Source organism: Vipera berus, assembly GCF_964194415.1.
Source record: "Vipera berus genome assembly, chromosome: 1".
Classification (NCBI taxonomy): domain Eukaryota; kingdom Metazoa; phylum Chordata; class Lepidosauria; order Squamata; family Viperidae; genus Vipera; species Vipera berus.
In genome coordinates this window covers 323016434-323039884 of record NC_138202.1, presented here as the reverse complement: position 1 = coordinate 323039884, position 23451 = coordinate 323016434, and the positions used below count along the sequence as shown (strand labels likewise).

Below are 23451 nucleotides of genomic sequence, written 5' to 3'. Positions count from 1 at the left end.
GGCGTGGCCTACTGGATGGGCATGGCTAGAGTGCGTATGGCCTACTGGGTGGGCGTGGCCAGCTCTACATCGTTCGCATCAAGGGTGCCTATGGGGGCCTGGGCAGGAGTGGGACAGATCTGAGGGTCTCTGGCAGAAGGAGGGTCTCTGGGCCAGGGCCAAGGCAGTGGCGGCTGTTCCTTCACTGTTTCCAGGATGGCTTCGCAGGCCGCATGAAACCACTTTGTGGGCCGGATCCGGCCCCCGGGCCTTGTGTTTGACATGTCTGTCTTACAGTATAGTACAATGCAGAGACTTTTCTTGCCAAATTATCATATTTTAGGGTTTCACAGTACTCATAATTTGGGCAACTGGACATAACGCAAATATTATTATTATTTAGAATAATTACATACACTGTTCAAAACAAATGCACAACTAATCAAGATTCTACTATTTTAGCCTACATTTTATGTGGAAATAAGACATGTGAGAGGAAAAGAGCAGCAATTAGGGGGGAAAAATAAAGGAACCCAGTAAGTTCCAGTGCTCCAGCTCTGAAAAAACTTCTTCAGTGTGAAGAATACTCAATGCAATACTCAACGGCAGAATCTGTTATGTAACTAGATAGGACTGGACTCACTTGAACTGAAACTCAATGCCATATGAAAGCTGCCTAGCACCAAATCAGGCCATTGCACTACTGAGCTCAGTATTACCAATGGAGGATAAGAGCAACACTTGGGACTTTTACCTAAAGATGCCAGCCTTTTGAATACAAAGCATGGACTTTATTAATGTTTTCCTGACTAGCTAACATTTCATAACTTTCCTGCTGCTGCTGTAATAAGAAAGCATTTTGTTAGGCCTAACATGTTTGGGTGCAACATTCAGACAACTACCAGACATCAGCAAAAAGATGCAGAAAACTGATTCTTTGCTGCCATCTACTGGCAGTCTGTTTTTTACAACTCAGATATATGGTAGGTCTATCTCTATCCTTTTTGAATTACCATCCCTTTCAGCAGCAAGGAGAGTCCTAACACATCCTCAGAAATCTAAATATGTCTGCATGCCCTAAAATATAATCTACGTTGTAGTGCTCTAACATATGTGCAATTAAGGTCGGAAAACTGTCTTGCCAACTTGCCTGCAATGGCTTGTTAGGATTGTAATTATGAAATCAAGTGATCTCATAACATATAAGCAGATCTAAGTTGTTGCAAAAAGATAAAATACCATCAAATTCATAAAAAAGAGCTTTAGCTATCCTTTCCTGTTAGTTCCAGGGGAAAAATAACAGCTATAACTGCTATAATAAGGAAATAGTACCAAGCCCCGTAGATGTCTTCAGATTTGAGAAAGAAAGAAAATTCCATGAACTGGAATATCTAACAATTGCCTATATACAAGAAAAACTCTTAAAGTATCAGTGGGGGAGATAATTACAATAATTACACTCCATGTCACTAGATGAACAGCAAATGAAATATTTCATCCTGGCCCCACTTTCCTTCTGGAGAAGGACTTCCCACATACCACTCAAGACCAAGGACAGCATTTGCCAGATGGTGATGCCTGACAGTGTAAACCAGGGGTGTCAAACTGCCGGCCCACAAGCCAGACTCATCACGAGGAAACCGCGCTCACCCCATTGCCGGCAATGGGAAAAAAGTTCTGATACGTCACGTGATCACGAGTCTGACATGTCTGGTGTAAGCAATACTGAAGCAAAGTGCTCCATTTTAGTGGGCAGTTACTACTTAAAGGCAAAAGGTATGCCAAATGCTATAGAAAAGCAGATTGTGTGTTGCTCTAATTTGGCTGGGAGTAAAACAATGAAGAGGGTCCCTAACTTCTATTCTATTTCTAAGCTTCTAGGTTGTTCTGCTGTTTAGGTAAACACAAAGAGAGAAATCACATAAGTGGTCTGTTGGTTATGTATTAAAGACCCCCCTTAGGCAGAATTATTCAATTTTACATTTATTTTAAGGGGCATATTTAGTGGGCTGGCATTGGCAGTTTAATGCTAGTTAGAAATTACCTATTTTACATTAAAATTAATTGCTGCAAGAACTATCAAAATGTTACGTTGTCCATAATCTTACTTTAATGAATTATAATAATCAGACTTGAGATATGGGCGCCAGAATTCAATCACCCAATGAACTATTTTTTTTTAGCGTTCACTGTGATAAAAATGAGAAGCAGGAGAAGTTTTACAAAATATATTGGGGGAAGCTTTTTCAATTAATTACTATAAACACTCAGTTTTCTAGTCTGCACAGTACACTTGACAAAGGAACCCTCTCAGTATTCAGAAAAGGTGCACTATAGAAAGACTAATGTTATATTTACTTATTCATTTATATATTTAACAACCATCTTTAATTTACAATTCCCATAGCAGCTGATGAAATGTACTAAATAAAACAAAAACACATCAAGCAAGCCAAATTAACAGAATGTTTACTTAAATTTCAGTCAACAGCAATCTATTTTTCTAGATATAATGTGAGAATAAAAGCCCCCTTGAATTCTCAGGCTTTAGCTTGGCATCTAAAAACCAGCAAATTTCTTAACATTTATGAAATGTCAGCCCTACTAGTTATACCACATCAAGAAATCAACTTCACAAGAAGGTTATTCAGATTGGCTATAATAAAAAAATATTGCATATCTGATTAAGTATACCTACTACTGCTAATTATTAGTTAGTAAATTAGAGAAGCATCTGTCTGAGCCTCTTCCAAATGTTATCTGCTACAGACTTAAATTATTATTAAATTATTATTACTATTTATTTTAAATTTGAATTTACTTAATAATTATTATTATTAAGAGTTTTTATCCTGCCTTTTTAAATACATACAACAAGGGCACCGACACTCTTGCTATCCTGCTTCTTTAAAGTCCAACTTTAGTTTCCATAGAACATCACACAGAATTACTGAAGCTGAAACTCTGGCCACCAATTGAGAAGAGAGCAGTCATTGGAAAAAAATCCTGATATTGGGAAAGATTGAAGGCCAAAGGGGATAGCAGAGGATGAGATGATTAGATATGTCATCTACTCAGTGGGCATGAGTTTGGGCAGATTCAAGGAGACAAAGGAGGACAAAGGGCCTGGTATGCTATGGTCCATGGGTCATAAAGAGTCGGACACAACTTAGCTACTAAACAACATGGGTGCTCCAGATTAGTGACTGAACAGTGTGAGCCAGCAGTGTGCTGCAGCTGCCAAAATAGCCAACACAGTGTTAGGCTGCATTAACAGACGGGTAGAATCAAGATCACGTGTAGTATTAATACCACTTTACAATGCCTTGGTAAGGCCACACTTGGAATACTGCATCCAGTTTTGGTCACCACGGTGTAAAGAAGACGTTGAGACTGTAGAAAGAGTACAGAGAAGAGCAACAAAGATGATTAGAGGACTGAAGGCTAAAAACATATAAGGAACAGTTGCTGGAATTGGGTATGTCTAGTTTAATGAAGAGAAGGACTAGGCGTGACATGATAGCAGTGTTCCAATATCTCAGGGGCTGCCACAAAGAAGAGGGAGTCAAGCTATTCTCCAAAGCACCTGAAAGCAGGACAAGAAGCAACAGATGGAAACTAATCAAGGAGATAAGCAACCTAGAACTAAGGAGAAACTTCCTGACAGTTAGAACAATTAACCATTGGAACAACCTACCTCCAGAAGCGGTGAATGCTCCAACACTTGAAGTTTTTAAGAAGAGACTGGCCAGCCATTTGTCTGAAATGGTATAGGGTTTCCTGCCTGAGCAGGGGGTTGGACTAGATGACCTCCAAGATCCCTTCCAACTTTACTATTATGAACAGCAAAATATCACAAAGAACACCATGCTTTCACTGATCTTTGTAGGTGGAAACATATCAAGGTATCCAAATATTTCTTCCAACAAGGCTATGGCTGCTCTACCAAGTGTGGCATATTTCTTGACTGCTTGTTCTTTTGCTATTGAAAGTTGATTCTACAAGGCAGAAGCTATTTAACATTTCTATATTTTCATTATTAATTATAAGACTGGTTGTTGTACTCTTGTCATTACTTAGGGTTTTTTTATAGATAAGAATATTAGTTCCATTTTTTTCACTATACTCCTATACTCTTTTAGACTTTGCAGATCCTTTGCATTTTCAACTATTAGAATAGTGTCATGAACACAGCATATGTTATTGATGTTTCTTCCTCCAGTTTTAAAACCATGGTCATCTTCTTCCAATCCAGCTTCATTAATATTTATTCAGTATGTAGCTCGAATAAATAAGGGAAGAGTGATCAGCTTAGCTGTAGTTTTTTGCAAACCTGGCATCAGTCTGTTTTACATATTGTCCGTACTGAGGTTTCCTGACCTGTATATAGTGTTGTTGTTTTTTTGTTAGAATGAGAACAATGAGATATTTTGAGGTTCTCATTTCTCAAAGTATAGTCCATAGCTTGGTACGATGATACAATTACAGGCCTTTCTATAATCACTGAAGCTCATGTTAACTTTTTTTTTGTATTCTTAGGTATTCTCATTATATATTATGATTTATAGCTTGACTATTCAGTATGGCTTTTAAAGGAAGCAGCATCAAGTTGTGATAGCTTCCTAAAATATTGTCAGTGCACAGATGGAATAAGTTCCTGGATCAATCAATTCTAAACATTATAAACTTTTTTCTTATCAAAATTCTGGAGTAAACCAACCTCTTTAAACACAAGCAATCAAATATATGCTTTAAACAAATCTTGGTGCAATATTTTTCTTAGGATTTAAAAGGTATTCATAAAACTTCCCACATAAGGTCTTCTTTTAAGCCCACATGCTATCTATGTAGAGCTTTAAGCCATATTGGTATGTTTGGAAGGAAAGTATCTTTGGAATATGAACTTTTAGTTTTTAGCAGAATAATACTAACCCTAACCCTAACCTTAACCCTTTCCATCTTTCTTCCATGAGTTTTCTTTTTACGAGGGGAAAGAAAAAAAATGCCTTTCCTTCCATATTAAGAACTACTGTAATCTAGTTGCCTTTTGGAAGATAAAAAAAGCACCTTTGGGACAACCATGAGCCGAATGATTGAAAATCTCCATAGATATTGTAGTATAGTTATTGTAAACATAAAAAATAGGCCAAACTTGCTATATTAAAAATCAGAACTACTGGACCTTTCCTTAAATATCATACCTGCTTATATCTATTAAAATATGTATAAAATATTACCCCAAGTTATTTCTTAGAATAGTCATAATTGTTCATTTCCAAGCAAAATCCAGTTTTTTACTTTTAAAGTAGAAAACAGACTGGTAGAATTCTACTAAAAAAGAAAACTTTATAGCAAAAACTTTCTTCCAACAATTAAAAATCAACTCTATACATGGATATCAATAGATGGACAACTGCAAAATCTGACTATATTTTCTTTAAACATAAATGGAGACGTTATATTCATGTATCAAAAAAACAGGACTTTGTGCTAACTCTGACTTAGATCATGAACTCTTGCAAAGATATGGCTCAATATCAATCATCAAGCAAAAATATCCTAAAATGCAGAAAACAAAAGTGACATATCTACTGATACAGTGAAAATGACAGAAGGAAAGAGAGCCTTGGTGGAGCAGTGGGCTGATGCCTCCTTAAGTAACAACAGCTGCCTGCAATTAGTGCAGGTTCGCATCCCACCAGGCTCAAGGTTGACTCAGCCTTCCATCCTTCCAAGGTAGGTAAAATGAGGACCCAGATTGTTGGGGGCAATAAGCTGACTTTGTAATAATGCCGCTTGGGGTGTGTGTAAAAGCCCTAACAAGCAGGCATATACATAGAATGAAGGCTACTGCTAAGCTTGTAAGCCGCCCTGAGTCTTCGGAGAAGGGCGGGATATAAATGTAATAAAAATAAATAAATAAATAAATAAATAAATAAATAAATAAATAAATAAATAAATAAATAAATACAGATGTGTCCAGCTAAATCTTGATTTCCAGAGCACGATGGACTTATAAACGAATACTCAAATAAACTGAAGATAACAATCAAATAGGGATAGGAAAATTACACAAAATCAAGAAAGATGCAAAGGATGGGTAAAATAGAAGAAAATGAACGCAAAGATATACTGATAAAAGAGAACATAAGAACACACCTAGGACTTAAGGGCTAGACTGTAGACTGCCTGTACAGGCATCAGATAAACAGGTAAGCCTGCAAAGAAAGACCCAGAGTCCTTAAAGTCTCTAGTTTGTTAACTTTTGGAGATGATTTTTCCCCCCTCCAGTTAAAGGGAAAAAGATTTTCTTTCCCGTACTTGCTTTGCTCCTCTACTCTTCAGCTTGGAGTCAAGGTATGATTTTATAAGGGACAGAGATTGGAGAGCACAGGCAGTTTAGTTTAGTACCTAATTGGGGGCGGGGGATTGTCAGCAAGTCTCTCCCTCCCAGCTTTTATTTATTGAGGAAATGAGGCTTTCTCGGGGAGGGAGGGGATTAAGCAAGGGAAAGGTTCTGGGAAGCTCATCCTGAAGCTGCCATCTTTTATATAGGAGTTGGCTTCCCAAAGTCTTGAGAGGGAAGAGAGTTTTGCAGCCTCCAGACGGCTAGCCAATCAGCCAGAAAACTGAAAGACTAGGAAACTGGTCCTTTTTCTGCCCCAGAAAGGCAGGGCACTGTGGCGGTAGAAAGGGCAGGGAAGAATTAGGAAATGCAGGCACTCCCGGCATTTCCTTCCCCATTGTTTCTTGCTGGCAAGACAGTCAACTGTGCGGTGGGCCAGCATGCAAGGCACCCAAGGGGTGGGAAGCGGAGCATGGGGTATCTCGGGGTGAGGAAAGCCTTGAGCGGCTTGAAGCAGGCAGGCCTGTGCCTGCACTAGGCCCCCCAGGATTTTCCCCACCCCTGAGCTCTATTTAACGACCCATGTATTCATATAACAAATGCACTGGGGAAAGCAAGGATGGTTGGTCGGTTCCTGAGGCAATTTAACGTCGTTTTGACTTCCAACCCTAATGAGTAGGCTCCATTATAGTCGCAACTCAAGGGCTACCTGTATTACAAAAAATGCACCTTTCCCAAAGTTTCATTGTATTGTTTTCATTGTTCATTTGTATACATTTTGGTATTTGGATTTTAGCAGAGGTTGTACATTAGGGCTATATTAATGTGTAAGTGTGATGTGAGCTATGATAGTAAAAAGTTTAGCAATCCTTGGTTTAAATCCGTCTTTAAACTGCTCCTTTTCAACATCTATATGAAACCGCTGGGTGAGTTCATCCGCCACCATCGTTTGAAGTATCTGCAGTATGCTGATGAAACCAAACTCTTTATCTCCACGGCCACCCTCTTGTGGTGCTTGCAGGCTGTGGGTGCTCTGGATGGGGAATAACAGGCTTTGACTGAACTCTGGCAAGACCAAATGGCTTTGGGTACATGAGGCTCTGTGATCCGTGACTTTGTCATCTCTGACTCTTGATGGGGTGGCACTACCTCAGATAGATCTGGTCCACAACTTGGGGGTTCTCCTGGACTCACGACTCCTGCTCAAGGAGCAGGTGGCAGTCACAGCTACGACAGCCTTTGCACAACTTTGGGTTGTGTGCCAGTTGCGGCCTTTCCTGGATCAGATTGGATTATTGTAAGGGGCCCTACATGGGGCTACCCTTGAAGAGCATTTGAAAGGTACAGCTGGTGTGGTGGCATGGGCAGTTTTGAGGGCTCAAAGAATGGCCCATATAGCACCACTGCTGTGCAAGCTGCATTGGTTGATAGTTTGCTTCTGGGTGCAATTCAAGTTGTTGGTAATTACCTTTAAAGTTGTTCATGGCACAGTTGCAGGCTACTTGAAGGACAGTCTCATCCCATTGGGAATTGGCCTGTCCCACCTGTGCCAGTAGAGGAGGCATGCTGCAAGCCCCATTGGCCTGATTATCCCGACTGGTGGGGTCCAGGAGAAGGGCCTTCTCTGCTGTTGTACCTGCCCTCTGGAACATCTTGGCCCCAATCCTATCCTTTTGTAAGGCCTGCAAGACCTGGCTCGGAATCCCAATGGAGGAGCAGCATAGTGGAGTAGTTGATTAAGTAACAGCTGATCCCACCTCCCTCACCCTACCCCCATCCTCCCCACCTATAATTGGGATGTGTGTGTGTGTGTGTGTGTGTGTGTGTGTGTGTGTGTAGACTAAGCTACATTCTTAATGAAATTAGCTAGGAGCAAGCAAACAGCATAACATCAATTCTTTCATACTTACTTAATTGAATTATTCTCTTTCACAGACCTCAAAGCAACACACTTCATTAAAAATGCAATGCAAGATTAGCAAATGAGTGCAAAACATAATAAAATGCTATCAAAGCAATAATAAAAGGTCACTATCAGCAGCTAGATCAATCAGGCATAATTTCAGGAATGATACTTTCAGAATCTGGTTAGAAATTTTTCTTATCACTTCTCCCAAGCTAGAATCACACAATATATGTCAGTACATAAGACTATTTTGGGTTTTCATATACAACAAATGCACTGATTGCTATTATCAAACTGATTTTCGTTCCCATAAATAATGACATAGCTTTGAACTAATTCAGAGTGTCAATTTTAAGATTGGGTTTGTAAATCGAATATACGCACATTCCACCCATGCACATAGTCACATAAACAGGTTAACTCTTGTTATTCCTGTTTTCCTAATTATCATCCTCAATGTAATGTTCGTTCGTTTCTTACTATAAAGACAGTCATTTCATTTTTTTTACCTGTAACAAAGAACTGAGTTCCTAGTAAAGTAATGATATAATATATACCATATAATAGTAAAACCAGCTGACAATATAGGGGCTTGAATCCAGACTATTAACTGCTTTTAAAACTCAATGACTCCAACTTACTTTATACTGTAAAAGGCAATGGGTTAGAGCAGGGGTGTCAAGCTCACAATGTCACATGACGTGTCGCGACATATCGCAACTTTTTTTCCACTGCCAACAATGGGGTGGGCGCGGTTTTGGCATGATGCATCTGGCCCATGTGCCAGCAGTTTGACACCCCTGGGTTACAGCTAAATTACCATAAACACAAAATAAATTTAGTCTACATAATGACGCAATGTCTAAATAATGAGATGCTTAGTCTTAAAATATGGATTTAATACTAGAAATATCTTCACCATCATAAAAGACAGCAAATTGTAGTGTTTTATTCAAGATATCAGACGACTGCTGTAGAACACCAAAATTAAATATTGTTTTAAGACATTGCCTAGACTTGTGTCATTTCAAGATTTTCAAGAGTGAGAGCACCTTGAACTAGTTTCTTTTTTCATAATTAAGAAGTACCTCGAACATCTATATTTATTCAACAATTCAGTGAAAGGCCTTGTTCCACATTATTTCTATCATAACTTATGACATGATAACCAGTAAATATAGAGAAAACTAAGACCTCAAGTAAACTAAGACCTCAAGTAAATATCATCTACTCTGTCCTGTTAACATACATCTTATCTTTGTCAACTAACCTGTTTCCAAGCAAGGGGAAAGAAAAGGCAATATTTTTTTTTTGCTGGACTACTATGTAAGAGCCATTTCTCCACAAAAAGATAAGTGGAATGTAATATGAATTCCCAGGAAGGCAAAGAGGCAATGAAACACAGAAAGTTTGGTCAGGAGGAAGAGTTAAGAAGGCTCCTCCCCAGCTATTCCAAGCGTATCTATGAGGCAAATAGATGCTTTAATTTGGCAAGACGTTTGTCTACAGATGAGGGACAATGAAGGAAACTGCTCTTGGACCCTGACAAATGTCCTCATTAACACTCCAGCCCCCTCACCGAATTATTTAAAATGCAAATGCTGCAGAATTTAAGTATATGTCTCCTCCAAGTACTATACAATGCATATTACATGACTGATTTGAAGCACAAACATTAAATGGCTAAAAGTTATAACTCCAAAATGGTAGCAACAAGGCAATGCAGTTTCCAGAACAGCTTTCCCCAACCAGGTTCCCATTGGTATTTTAAGACTACAACTCCCGGAATATGTAGCCAGCACAAGCAATTTACCACTGAGAAGAAATGCATTATTTATTTACTACCTTTCTTCTATTTTGTTCTTATCCATCAATGGTTGTTTGATCCACTGATTCACTAGCCTTTGTCCTTGAGGTGTTCTGCATTTATTTAACAAGCCAGCCAATGAATGTGTTCCTTGGGCAAATTCTGAAGCATCCTGAGGAGACAAAGAGAAGGCAGGCATTTTCGTGTCATCAAAAACAAAAAAGCCTTTACTTTGAACTAAAGAAAGAGAGGAAGCTGAGTTATTGCTAGTCTTCATGTTTTCAGAAATGATGATCAAAGCATTGCTTTTTTGTTCCAAGATAGTACATGTGAAATCTGATTCCTTAATACACACTAGCTACCAATTAATTCTCTTTGCAATCTCTATAGACAGTCTGCAGTTTTAATTCAAATCTCTAGCCATAACACCGGGCCTCATTTTTCCCTTTTCCTTTTCTTCTACCATCGGTTTTTTTCAGTTCTTCAAGATCTTGTATGAAAAAGAACAAGGCACCATGGTTTGTCCTAGGATTTGTTCATCAATTAATAAAATGAAGCTTCCTTCATTCCTACAAAATGTTTCAAACTCACATTCTGATCTTAGAACAAAGCAATCCATGTCCCATAGTTCTGCCTTAACTGATTTTTTTCTCTCTGCTATTTTAAGTGGTTTATTATTCAGATTAGAAAAAATTAAAAACAAGTGCTTCTCTGGCCATATCATAAAAAAGGAGAGAATAAATTTGTTTTAAGATCCTACTATCTTGTATGTCTGAAAACCTTATTTGGACTTATTTCGACTAATTTCAAGGCAAAACAACCGAAATGTCTAATGGAATATTCTAAATTGGATTTTTTTAAGCTCAGAACAAAATTTGTTGACCTTGTTTAAACTGTTCAGAAAAATAAGAAGAATGGCAACAGAATATAATGTTATATATTTTGTATTTCAATATTTTTTTTCTTTTAAGTACAGTAAACAAATTACATTTATCAACAGTTTCATAAATTGTAGCCTACCCATTAAAGACATCACAAGGATAAAGACAACACGAATTAAATATAGCATTCTAGGAGGGAAAAAGACAAAGGGTAAAACTTTACTTTCCATGTTTATTGAACAAATATACTATACGCATTTTAAAAAGAAAAATCAGAAGCAACCTTAATGGAAGTCAAAAAATATATTATTTAAATGAACAAAATCACTTAAAGCTTTGAAATAAACATTAGGCTTCCCAGAGGTGCACATTCTAAGGTCAATATGACTCTAAAACATATCTAACATATCTGACAATGTGTGCAGCTAACAAGTAGGCTGGCTTGGTCGCTCAACAGTGAGAAACTGGTGAAGCGGGCACAGCAGCGCCTGCATTTTCTGTGTCACATGAGAAAAACACATCTTCCTTCCCGTCCTGACCACTTTCTACAGGGGGACGATTGAGAGCATCCTGTCATACAGCATCACAGTCTGTTTTGGAAGCATCACTGCTTCAGACAGGAAGGCAGTGCAGAGTGTTGAGGATGGCCGAAAGGATCATTGACAGTTCCCTCCCCTCCATCCAGGACATAGCACAGAAGCATTGCTTGAGCAGGGTCTGTAAGGTCATCTGGGACACTACACATCCTCTTCACAACCTGTTTTCCTTGTTACCTTCTGGGAGGAGGCTTCGTGGTATCCGTAGCAGAACATCCAGATTCAGCCATAGTTTCATTCCATTAACCTTGTGAACTCTCAAGCTTCCTCCTTCCGTTATATATACAAGTTGGACAGTATTTAATATTTTATTGTTATGTATATGTAGGGGTATGGGTCTATACATATGTTGTATATAGTATGTTTAGGTGTGTGTCACGCATGTGTTTCACTTTGAGAGCGGGCAACTAAATTTCATTTTTGGTGTGTGCCATTGTGCCCACAGTAAAAAAATGACAATAAAGTTTAACTTATCTAATCTTATCTTATCTTATATCTTATCTATCATTAGCCCCTGCTTAACTGAGGGTAAGTTCAGGTAGTCCTCAACTTACAAGTGGTCACTTAGTGACCATTTGAAGCTACCACAGACCCTGAAAAAGCTACTTAAGACCTGGTCTCAAAGTTACAGTTGGCATAGCACCCCCACAATCATGTAAACAAAATTCAGGAACTTGGCAACCTCTTGGACACTGCAGCAGCCCCCTGCCTATCTCCCCACCACCATATGACATCCTGCCGGTCCCTTTAGGCCCTGGGGAATTTTTCAGAATTCTGACTACCAGAGTACGATGTCAACTCAGATGTCTGACTTGATATTTTTCCTTTACAAGTACAGGCTCTCTTATCATATTTTTCTATATAATCTCAAAACAGATTTTACAGAAGTAAGACTGTTAACAGAATTTAGATGTCCAAGTGAGTGAAAGGATATTTCTACCCAACAGCACAATGGAAAAATCCAACAAATGTACTTTTCCATGTAGTAAATAATATGAAAAAAGCATACAGCAGGGTTGCTGTTGTTCTCTATATCATCAATGTTGACCAGAAGATCAGTGCTAGAAGTGGCTCTTTCTAAAGTAAAGGGGAGCATAAATCCATTTGGCTTAGACGGCAACCTGCATATAAAAATCAAGCTAATTTTTATACATCTTGAATGGGAAACTGTTCTGTTCCAGCCTATGACCGGCCCTGTCTGAATGTCAGGGACAACCCCTTTTTATAGTCAACAGGCTGGAAAAAACCCAACCAAATTTATTTACAAAGAGTTCAAACAAGAGTTAAACCAAAAGTTCAAACAAGAGTTAAACCAAAAGTTCAAACAAGAGTTAAACAGGAATAACAGACCAGGACTCTAGCAGAAGATCTTCAAACGGTTGCCTTCAGCAACCAGCACCTCCCACACCTTCCCCTTTTATCAGCAGTCCCAAGGCGTGGCTTCTCTTTGCCTTCTCCTGAGTTGCCTCATTGCCTTCCTCTGTTCTGTTCTGCTAGAGTGCTTCCTGCTCCTAGCGTCCCTGAACAGAGCCAGCTGTGGATCGTCTTCTTCCACTACCTCGTGCTCACATGGCTGAGTCTGATGAGGAACAAGATGGGAGGGGCCAGGCTGAGAGTCCTGCAGTGCATCAGAACCTCCCTCTGACACCAAAGGCTTTCCAAACCCCATCTCCTCCTCCTCTTCTTCAGAATCATCAGACCCAGCTGCTAGAACCACAGGCTGACGCTGAATCACAACAGAAACTATCTAAGAACTCTAAGGAAGTTACTATGATCCTTTAATATTCTTAATAACTGTATCAATAAATACCTCACAGATTTCATAAATTCCTTAATGTAGTGATAGAAATCAGATATAAGGACAAGTTCTACTTAGAACATCTTACCTGAAAAAGGTTAAGGGCTCTGACAGCAGCGTGATCCAGGGTCATATACTGATTAAGGTCAAACGTGGTAAGTTCAAATTGTCCAAAGTTAGACTCATCGTTTAAGAGCTCTAAGTATTTAATCACAGCAGACAGAGAAGAGATGGCAACCTGGAGAATAAAAGTCCAACAGAAGTATAATCACATACGTAGTCAGCCTGATAACTGCTCATGGGGCATTGGTGGGACTAAATTTGAATCCAGTATGGACAATAAGTTTGTTCTGGAACAGCAGTTTTTCAAAATTAAATTATTGCCGAAGACATATGGTTTGCAAGTGTTTCTCTAGAGGTTTTTGAAAAAATTAAGGGAAATAACAGAAGAAAGAGGATCAGACAATCAAGAGGGAAGAATTTTCTATAAAGGGAGAAGTTTCCATGGCATTCAACAAGGATTGCTTTTGTATTTTATCTACAAAACAGAGATGAATATTTTCAAGGGCAGGTTTCCAAGATCCCTAATTTGCTGTGGTATAATTCCCATTATTGACAGACAGTATGGACAGTTTCTACTAGCTCAAAATGGTGGGAGTCATGCACCAGCACGACTGAAGAATACCTATTGAGGAAGGTTAATGTTAAAACACATGGATATCATTCTATGTGAAACTGTGGCTGCTTTGCCATTACTACCTCTATTTAGAAACTTCTAATAAATCTAATAGCAATAAATAGTAGTTATGCATCACTTTAAAACTATAGCAAAAAGTAAGAACTTGCCTGAAGTAATTTCTCTGACATTCCTATACAGAATTCAACTTTATATACTCCTTCTCCAAGAAAATGATTTCTCCAGCATCATCAGTTTAAACCAGTTTGTTCTCAAGCTCTTATGTTAAAATGGCTCCAAGTGGCAGTTAGGTAGTAACATCAGAGCTGCCAAAAAGAGCTGCTATAATCATTCAAATAGCAAGCTGTAAAATTTTGGAAAGGCATAGGGAAAAGCCTTATTGCAATATTTCATTAGTTCAGAACCTTTCATTTAGATTGATGGTTATGAATGCTGTTTAAGGAGCAAACTTCATGTTTCTGCCTAGAGAGAAAGACAGGCATATTTGAGCACTTATTAATTCTTCCCAAAGAGGCATTCTTCCCTTCACTTGTAGACTACAATTCTAAAATGAACACACACTTTCTATCTACAAAGTGAACTGCTTGTTTATGATTCATACCTTATAGAAATTTAACCAACAGTTCACTGATCCAAGATTTATAAATTTTTTCCATTATCCATTCCATTCCCTGAAATGTAACATGTATTATCAATGCCATCCAAGAGAAAAAGAAATATACATGTAGTCAGGGGTCCTTGGTGCTCTCTGAACTTGGTTGTTTTCTTGCAAACATTTCATCATCCAAACTAGGTACATCATCAGGGATAAAAGGCAGTGGGGCTTGCTCTGAGGTTATACTCTAGTGGCTTGGCTTGTCAATGTTGGTGAGGGTGGCTTTGGAGCTTCTTGCAATGTTTAGTTAGCTTGTTTGGCAGTTTCTTGATTGGGATATTGTTTACTTGTTGATTGTTGGTTTGATGTTAATCTTAGAATTAATCTGTGCTCATCTGGGTGCTGATTGCTGGTGTGGGGAGGGGGGGTTGTTTTGGTCTTTTTGTTCCCTTTTTGGCTTACTGTCTCTTTGCAGTGCGTAGATATTGTTTATGTCTATGTGTCTATAATTTGCCAGTGTGCCAAGCTTCTAGAAATTCCCTAGCAGTTTTGAACTTGGCTTGGTCTAGGATGGTCACAAATTCCTAGTTGAAATTATGGTTAAATCTGTCCATGTTGTGAAATTAAAGAGTTTTCATCATATCTTCTCATTGCTAGTTGGTGTTCATGGATGTGTTTTGCCAGTCTTCTGCCTGTTTTTCTTTCATAGTGGCTGTTGCGATCATTACACTGTATGCTGTAGATGATTCCTGTTTTCATCTCTGGAGTCCTCTACGACATACAGTGTTATCTTTTTCGCCAGAACCAACTGCTGTTGCTAAATGAGGACTACTTGTACCCAAGTTAGGTGACATGAATAAATGAATAAGAATGCGTTTGGAGAAATGAAGAGAAAAAGAGGAAGGAGAGAAAGAGAGACTGAGCCACTGAGCGACCCAAGAGGAATGAGAATGACTAGTAGTTATGCTTAGAAAAGTGTTTTGAAAACATTTTTCAATTTAAGCATTCATATATACCTATTGCAAAAAGGGAATATGAATCCAAAAGCGTGATTAGTTTTATGATTTATGATCGATGAGATTGTGAACATTTTCAAGGATGCAAAACATACGTTACTGAAGCCAGCTGTTATCCTTGTAAAACTGACACACACTTCTTCTGATTTACGGAACACACCCATTCCCAACTCACTCACCTGCTTATCCATTTCAGGTAATGCTGCACTAGACACGTGCTCCTTCTTTCCTGATTGCAACAAACGGTTGAGATCTTGAACAGCATCTACTGATGAAAATTCAGTCTTTTTCCTATCTGTGATCAGGATTCCTCCTCTTTGAACCACCTTTACAAATAATTAGAAATAACTTTATTTCAGGTTATAGGTTTAAAGCACTCTTAACTGGGTTCAATGAAACAAACACAGAATACGACAGCACCTTATAAACTTAGAATGGACTCAATATTATAAAACCTTAAGAGTAGACTTATAAGGGAGGGAAGGGAGAAAAACAAGGCGAGAAGAAAATGGGTTCATCAAAGCAGAGAGTGAAAAAACTCTCAAAGAGGAAGGTAGAGGCATTTATCTTATCAGTTAGCAAACGTGGTGACTTAAGAACGCATTGTTCTTATTCAAGATTTCTGTAATAGACTAGACTTTTCTAAAGCACTTTAATTCTATTGTATTGACAAATTTTCACTTGAATTACCATTGCTGAGATCTGTATGATTAGTGATGGATTGACTTGAAAGAATTTAATGTCTCATTTGCAACTGATAATGTAACACCAGGCTCTTTTCTCAGTTCCTGCTATCACAGAAACCCATTAGCTTCCCACTGTTTTTCATCCCATCTTCTCCTTTTACCGTAACTCTCTACAATTGAAGTCCCATACCAGTAATAGCAAATCAATATAAGTTGTTGCTCACAAAAAGTATGCCCCAGTAAAGTTGTTTGTCCTGAAGGTGCTACCAGACATTATTTTGTTGACATAGATCAGGGGTGTCAAACTCAATTTCATTGAGGGCCACATCAGCATTGTGGTTGCCCTCAGGGGGCCGGGTGGGTATGGCCAGGGTGGCCGTGGCCTACTGGGTGGGCGTGGCTAGAGTGCGTATGGCCTACTGGGTGGGCGTGGCCAGCTCTACATCGTTCGCATCAAGGGTGCCTATGGGGGCCTGGGCAGGAGTGGGACAGATCTGAGGGTCTCTGGCAGAAGGAGAGTCTCTGGGCCAGGGCCAAGGCAGTGGGGGCTGTTCCCTCACTGTTTCCAGGATGGCTTCGCGGGCCGCATGAAACCACTTCGTGGGCCAGATCTGGCCCCCGGGCCTTGTGTTTGACATGTCTGACATAGATTGATCCACCTTCTTCCCCATCTGTACTATAATATTCAGTATTTTCTTAAATCAAGACATGTCAAACTCGCGACGTCACATGACGTTGCGCAACATATCGGGAGAGTTTTGCCATTGCCAGCAATGGGGTGGGCACGGCTTCCGGATGACACATCCGACCCGTGGGCTGGTAGTTTGACACCTGTGTCTTAAATAAAGTTTTATTACTTTTATTTTAAGGATTTTCACTGTCACTTATTCAGAGTATCCTGGACAAAATCTAGATTATGGCACTGAGTCAACACCAATTTGATGACACATTCAATCAGTCAGTCATATACACTCATGCGGTTACCTAATGAGACTACCAAAGAACTACTAATCAGATGTAACTTTTAACAATGAAGGGGTAAAAAAAGGGGTAGCCTCACACATATAATCAATTATTATTTCAATACACTCTATGTTTGGTGCAGATCAAACTCGCATGGTGAGACCCAATGAGAAGCCGCATACTTGCCCAGCTATTCATTATTTCAAGCTGAATAAGACTGTACATGAACATAAAAGTGAGGTTACGCTACAGGCAGAAAGAATAGTTTGATATTACTTCAGTGAGTTGATGATGTCTCCATTAATAAATTATGTATCTGACACACTGTACTGTATGTAACAGAAGAGCATCAGATTGGAAAGGCTGATGCACAGAATGTAGAAAATAGTAAATCACAACAGAAAGCTATTTCCAAAGTGAGCCAAGAATGACTTTCACACCTAACTGATCCACAAAGGAAAAGAAGAACTTTTAAGGTACAAAGAGAGATGCAATCAGCATTGGTAAGGACTAGAGCTCTTTGATCACTCAATAAATTTCATGAGTGGCACTGAAGCATTACATCATTTTCGCATCAATAAAAAGCCATGGCAATGCATTACTTACGAAGAGTCCTCACTTAACTATAGGTAGTTCTCACTTAGTAAATGTTCATTCAGCAACCGTTTAAATTACAATGGTACTGAGCAAAGGAACATATAATCTGTACACAAAGTTATGGCCGTTGCAAAGCCTCTGCAGTCATGGAATGAAAATTCAGGCAGTTAGCAGTCTGCCCACTGTTACAATTGAATACAGCAGCACTCCACCTGTTCCACCTGCCCCCAGTCTCTCTCCTGGCCCAGCAGCAAGGGCAAAGCTACTGTGGTCCTGGAGGTCCAGGCCTGTTTCCCACCATACTGGGGAGACCTCAACCAGTTACAGGGCCCAGTAGAATGCGTAAATTGCTTCATTTATCTTTGCGGAGGGTTTTGCAGCTGCTGACAGATGGTTCTGTCACCCAGCCTATGTGAGGCACAGCCCTCCTATAGAGACCTCCTCGCACCATTCTGCAAGCAGGCGCCATTCTCATGGAAGACTCCTTTTCCAAATGACACAATTTGAAGATGGAGCATTCCAAAATATAACAAGAATGGCCCAGGAGGCTCTTTCTAGCTCTGATTCCTTCTAGCTATCATGTTCACTAGCTTTCTAGCCTTTCTAGTCTAGAAGCCTTCCTAGCGATTGTGAGAATGGCACCCGCCTGCAGAATGGCACAGGGCATCCTCTATAGGCAGCCCACAACTTGCATTGGCTGAGCATAGCTGTCAGCTGCTGACGACAAATACAAAGGCAAGTGGAGTAATTTACAGGCACCAGTAAAAGGATCAGATCCAAGAGGTATCTATATATTTAGTATTCCCACTGGAAATGGATGCCAAGCCATGATAAGACACTGCAGTAAATATAAACCTAATCTTAATGAACATAATGTGTTTATCCTCCTAACCGAATCTTCAAAAAATGCCTCTGGAGGAACATAAGCCCAGAAACACCATGCATACCTAGATGATTTGCAGTTCCAGGGATACTTTTGTAAATTAATGTACTGTATTATCATTAGTTGTACAATATGGAAATTGCCTTAAGATTCAGTATTAATTTAAATATTTGCCTTTTCAGTTAACTGGCATTACAGACAACCAATGCCTTGGTTCTGTTATTCAGCTTTTACATCTTCATTGAACCTGGACTCCTTCAATTCTTCTCTAATCTCTGAAAATGTCCTTGTGTTGCCTTTTGTGGTTTTGTGACCAGCATTTGTTTTGCCTTCTTGACTCCTGATGCTACAATACTCCTATTTAGAAGGCCTTCAAAGTGGTTAAGTCTTAACCATTCCTGAATAATTCCTCCAGCCTTAGGCAAATAAATAGAATGCCCAATAAGTAGAAGGGTCATTAATGGTTGGGTTATACTGCACTAAGCTACAGGTTCCTCTTTGACTTCACATGCTGTGCAAACCCTGACAAGTGTACTTTATTCCATAAAGCATAGGTAACCATGCCACAGCTTAGCATGGTAAGTGATTATAGTCACCAACTGAAGCTTAAATGAACCCATCAGTTAACCTAACTAGAGCTTACAGATACAAACCAATACAAAATAATTATTAATGTTTACTACGGGAACACCAAGAACTCCACAATTGAATGAGCTGCTCCATTTTCTGCCCATTTAAAATTAATTTCCTAGAGGATTTTTCAGTTATAAGTTCATGTAAACAATGTCTGTGATTTCAGAATTTCCATGGCTTACCTGCCTCAGTTTCTCCATATCTCCAGCAGTCTCCCCAACAGGCAGCAAACATTCCTTTGGCCCCATTTGTATCAACAGTGCTTCAAGGTTGGAAAACTGATCATTATCTGTAAATTCAGATACTTCTAATTTTCTTGCCAGTGAATCCACATATCCTACTCCAACAACTTTCTGTCCATCAACTGAGGACAGCTTAATGGCTACAACACCAACTGAAGAGGACATATCATGGTTACTAAAAAGAACATCCTCAAATTGAGCAAGGTTACCTGGAGAACCCTATTTGAGAGAAGAATAACACAGGCTTAATTTCCATACAAATACAGCAATGAATGTCAAAAAATTAATCTGGATTTTTCTATACACTTATTTAAATTATCTGATACAATGTTACAGGGGTCGCTAATCAAGTGCACTTCTATTGCAACAACTCTCTTCCTCTCTCTCCCCTTGGAGAACTGCGAGACTAGAAAAAATATAGTTCAAGTCAATAATTTCAAGCAATGTATTTTGTTCATAGTCAGAAGGCTTAAATGTCTTTTTTGCTCACTGATTTCTCCTCATCCCACAAATGTCCCTGTTTATTAGTGAAGCTGTACGTTTGTATTTAGCCTTGTGGCTTAAGAGGGGAATCAAGGAAGTAAACATGGTTACATACCCAATCAGTTTCATACAAATATTTCTCACAAGAAGGTTTAATCAAAGCTAAGGTGAAACTGCTCATTTTAAAGTGGAGGAATGTAGGACGTAAGTTATGATCAATAGAACAAGCAAACAAAATCCTGCATCCTTCAAAGCTGTATTGAGAGGGGGCATTATATTGGTAGTTTTGGAAGTTTTTCCATTTTCCTCCCAGTCATAAGGTTAATGTATTTCATATCATTCTAGTTTTTCCAAAAATGAGCAGGGAAACAAGAGCCGTTTGAGCCATTTGCTCAAAAGTAGGGACCTGAATTTCACCACTAACTACCGCTGTTTCCCGAAAATAAAACCCGGTCTTATTTATTTTATTTTTGGCCTTATTTTAACGGGATTTTTTTTTCACATACAGGAGATGGAGAGCATGGGGGCCAATGGGAGTGGGAATGCTGCTACTGCTAATCAAGCCCAATCCATTCCAATGTGTGGTTGCCTGCAGCTGCAGTGACCCAAACCCTTGGCACGCCTCGGTCTCCGCCCACCCTGCCTGCTGGTCCTGCTGCTGCTGGGACACTTATCGGCTGCGGTTTGGCTCCAAGCAGCTGCCCACACTGCTTCTGGCCTTGTGGGGGCCCTTCACCCTCCTGGCCACGCTGCTCTGGGCCACCTTGCTAGGCTGCTCCTGCCTGGCAAGGGGTGAGTTGGCCCAGATCTACTGGTACCATACGACCTCCAGAGCGTACTGCTGCCACTGGACTGCCAGGGCCACTTTGCCAGCGGTGGAACCGCACCACCCACCCCTCCGACTGAGCGCCAGCCTGCACGTCTGAGGCTGGCGCTCTTCACACCCTGGCAGGCGCTGCAACTCTCATGCCAGCTGTGTGAGGCGGGCATGGGGCTGCCCCTAGCTGCTTTTGGCCTCTACCTCACCTGTGGCTGCTCTGCCACTGGCTTGCCTTCCACCTGGCCCGGCCCATCCAGCAGGCTGGTGCCGCCACCATGAGGGGTAGCCCCACCCCTGCCTCGCACAATTGTATGAAAGCTGCAGCACCCGCCAAGGCCCAAAGAGGATGGGGCTGCCCCTGGCCCCTACCACCATGGAGCTGGAGAGCTTGCCGCACCACCACCCAGATCTATATAACATTAGACTGAGCTGCCCTAACAGAAACATCTGCAATTGCACAAGTTTTAAATTTAATTGTCAGTGAAACACTGAAAAGTACTTACAGATCTATATACAGAGTAACATATATATATTTCTGAACACAATGATCACGTACCTTGTAGGCCAAATACCACTCAGTCTCTTTGGTGGATTTATTTCCTGCCTTATTCTTATATACTTCAGCCCTGTACTGACGAATCAGAAGAAGATTTCGCAAAAAAAATTCAAAATTCATCTTGCTGAGTGCAACACTCTCGAGTTTCTGAGTTCCTAAAAAACAAGAAGAACCTTGAAGAAACATGGTTGACACATTACAATTAGAAGTTACAATTTGGTTAAAATAAACATTATTAAATGCTGTTGTTTCTGATTGGGAAGTACAGTAAAAAAACAAACAATCCCTGCCAAACATACTTAAATTATACTACAGGATGTCAGATTACAACTCAGTTGGACAAGATGGGGCCATATGGAGGAATGCTGTTCCAAAGGGCAGAAACTGGAACAGAAAAGGTCCATTTCCTTTGTTCCACTAGACCAGACATGTCAAACTCGTGACGTCACATGACATTGCGCGGCGTATCGGAGCTTTTGTCCCATTGCCAGCTATGGGGTGGGCACGGTTTCCTGCTGACGCGTCCGGCCAGTGGGCAGGCAATTTGACACCCCTGCATTAGATAGTATTGTTTAATTCACAGGACCTGAAGCAAGCCATCTTTTGGAATGCACAGAACAGGCTGACATTATGGAAGACAAGCAGTCTCTCAAATTAACTAGAATTTAAACTATGTATTAATTTGTAATTTAGTTATTCATTTATTCTATGCATCTGATAATACTCATTAGGAACAATTAACTAATTAGGGATAAACCTGAATACGTTTCTCCTCTCTAATCACTGTAATTCCTTGTTTCCCTATTCAGTCAATACAAGTCTAATCAAATTAACTGTTCTTATTTTATTTTTCACATATGTTGCAGGCTTTTCTATACTTATTTTGCAGTGTTTAGTATTATTTGAAGTATTCCCAAAGCACTAAAACTTTTATCTGAAGGAATGCCAAATATCCAGAAAGAACACATGAAGGGTCAGATGAAAGAATATAGGTACAGATGGAGAATGAAGGTTTAGGTGAAATAATGTATGTGCAGATGAGACCCTGGGGATCAGAAGGATCATCTGTAGAGATAGGACCCAGGTGTGGGTGTAATGGACATGAGTGTGAGGAAGATGAATTGTGAGAGAAACATTCACTCTTAGACAATTAAAAAGCTTTTTCTTTCCGCTAAACTAGGGGATTTGCAGTACAAGCTTGCTACCAGTTGACATAGCTGATAGCATTGTAAGGAGGGATACAGTGGGGGGGGGAGCCCTGCGAGACAGATTCACCTGTCATAAACCACTTAGCCATGATATAGGGTACATGAATAGCTCACTTACAAGAAAACCCAAAACCACATAGCTGGAACAGGAAACTAGAAGCTTTGCAAGATTCCTATGACCTGAGGTGGTCAACAGGTGGCATGACATTTAGCTATTTTGCATAACGAGAAAGCTTTAGGAAGGCTGCAATCCAGATAACCAATCAATATTATATGTTATGCATATAACAGTGAGGGGGGAAAGTAAAGGGGTGTATATATGAATCACCTTTGATTATAAAAACTGCTGTAAAATTGTAATCAGGGCCTTGGTAGCTTTCAAAGCCAAGGCCCTTTATATCTTGTACCAAAATAAGTCTTGTTTTGTTTCACACCTTGTGTTTGGTGGTCAATTGGCTTCAACACCAAGCTAAGACCCAGTTTTGGGGACAACACACATACATTCTGCTTTACTCTCCTTTCTTTCATAAAAATTTGATATGCAAAAGTCAACAAAAGTTTCTTCTGATATGGAACTAAGAAAGACTTAACATAGATTGATTGTAAAAAGGCTGGATATATCTGGATACTATTACAGCTAAAATTGGTATCATTTCTTAGTATTAATGTTCTGCTTAAAGTGCTGGATTAGAAGCCATGAGACCTGGTGTTCGCATCCTCCCTTAGGCACAGAAGTCGGCTGAATGCCAGTATCTTTGA

At 39.7% G+C, this 23451-nt stretch overlaps 1 protein-coding gene across 3 annotated transcripts in view; it reads right to left on the bottom strand.

Moving 5' to 3' along the window:
- MSH2 (mutS homolog 2) overlaps window positions 1-23451 on the bottom strand; it is a 69993-nt gene that overhangs the window by 45371 nt on the left and 1171 nt on the right. The window contains exons 2-6 of one of the 3 annotated variants that reach the window (XM_081313379.1): window positions 21485-21639; window positions 19566-19844; window positions 15801-15947; window positions 13402-13551; window positions 10077-10210 (exon numbers count right to left, since the gene is read on the bottom strand). In XM_081313379.1, coding sequence (XP_081169505.1) covers window positions 10077-10210; window positions 13402-13551; window positions 15801-15947; window positions 19566-19844; window positions 21485-21639 — 865 coding nt within the window. Of the gene's footprint in view, window positions 1-10076; window positions 10211-13401; window positions 13552-15800; window positions 15948-19565; window positions 19845-21484; window positions 21640-23451 lie in introns of those variants that run through there. The other 2 variants (XM_081313380.1, XM_081313381.1) reach the window with 2 other exon arrangements.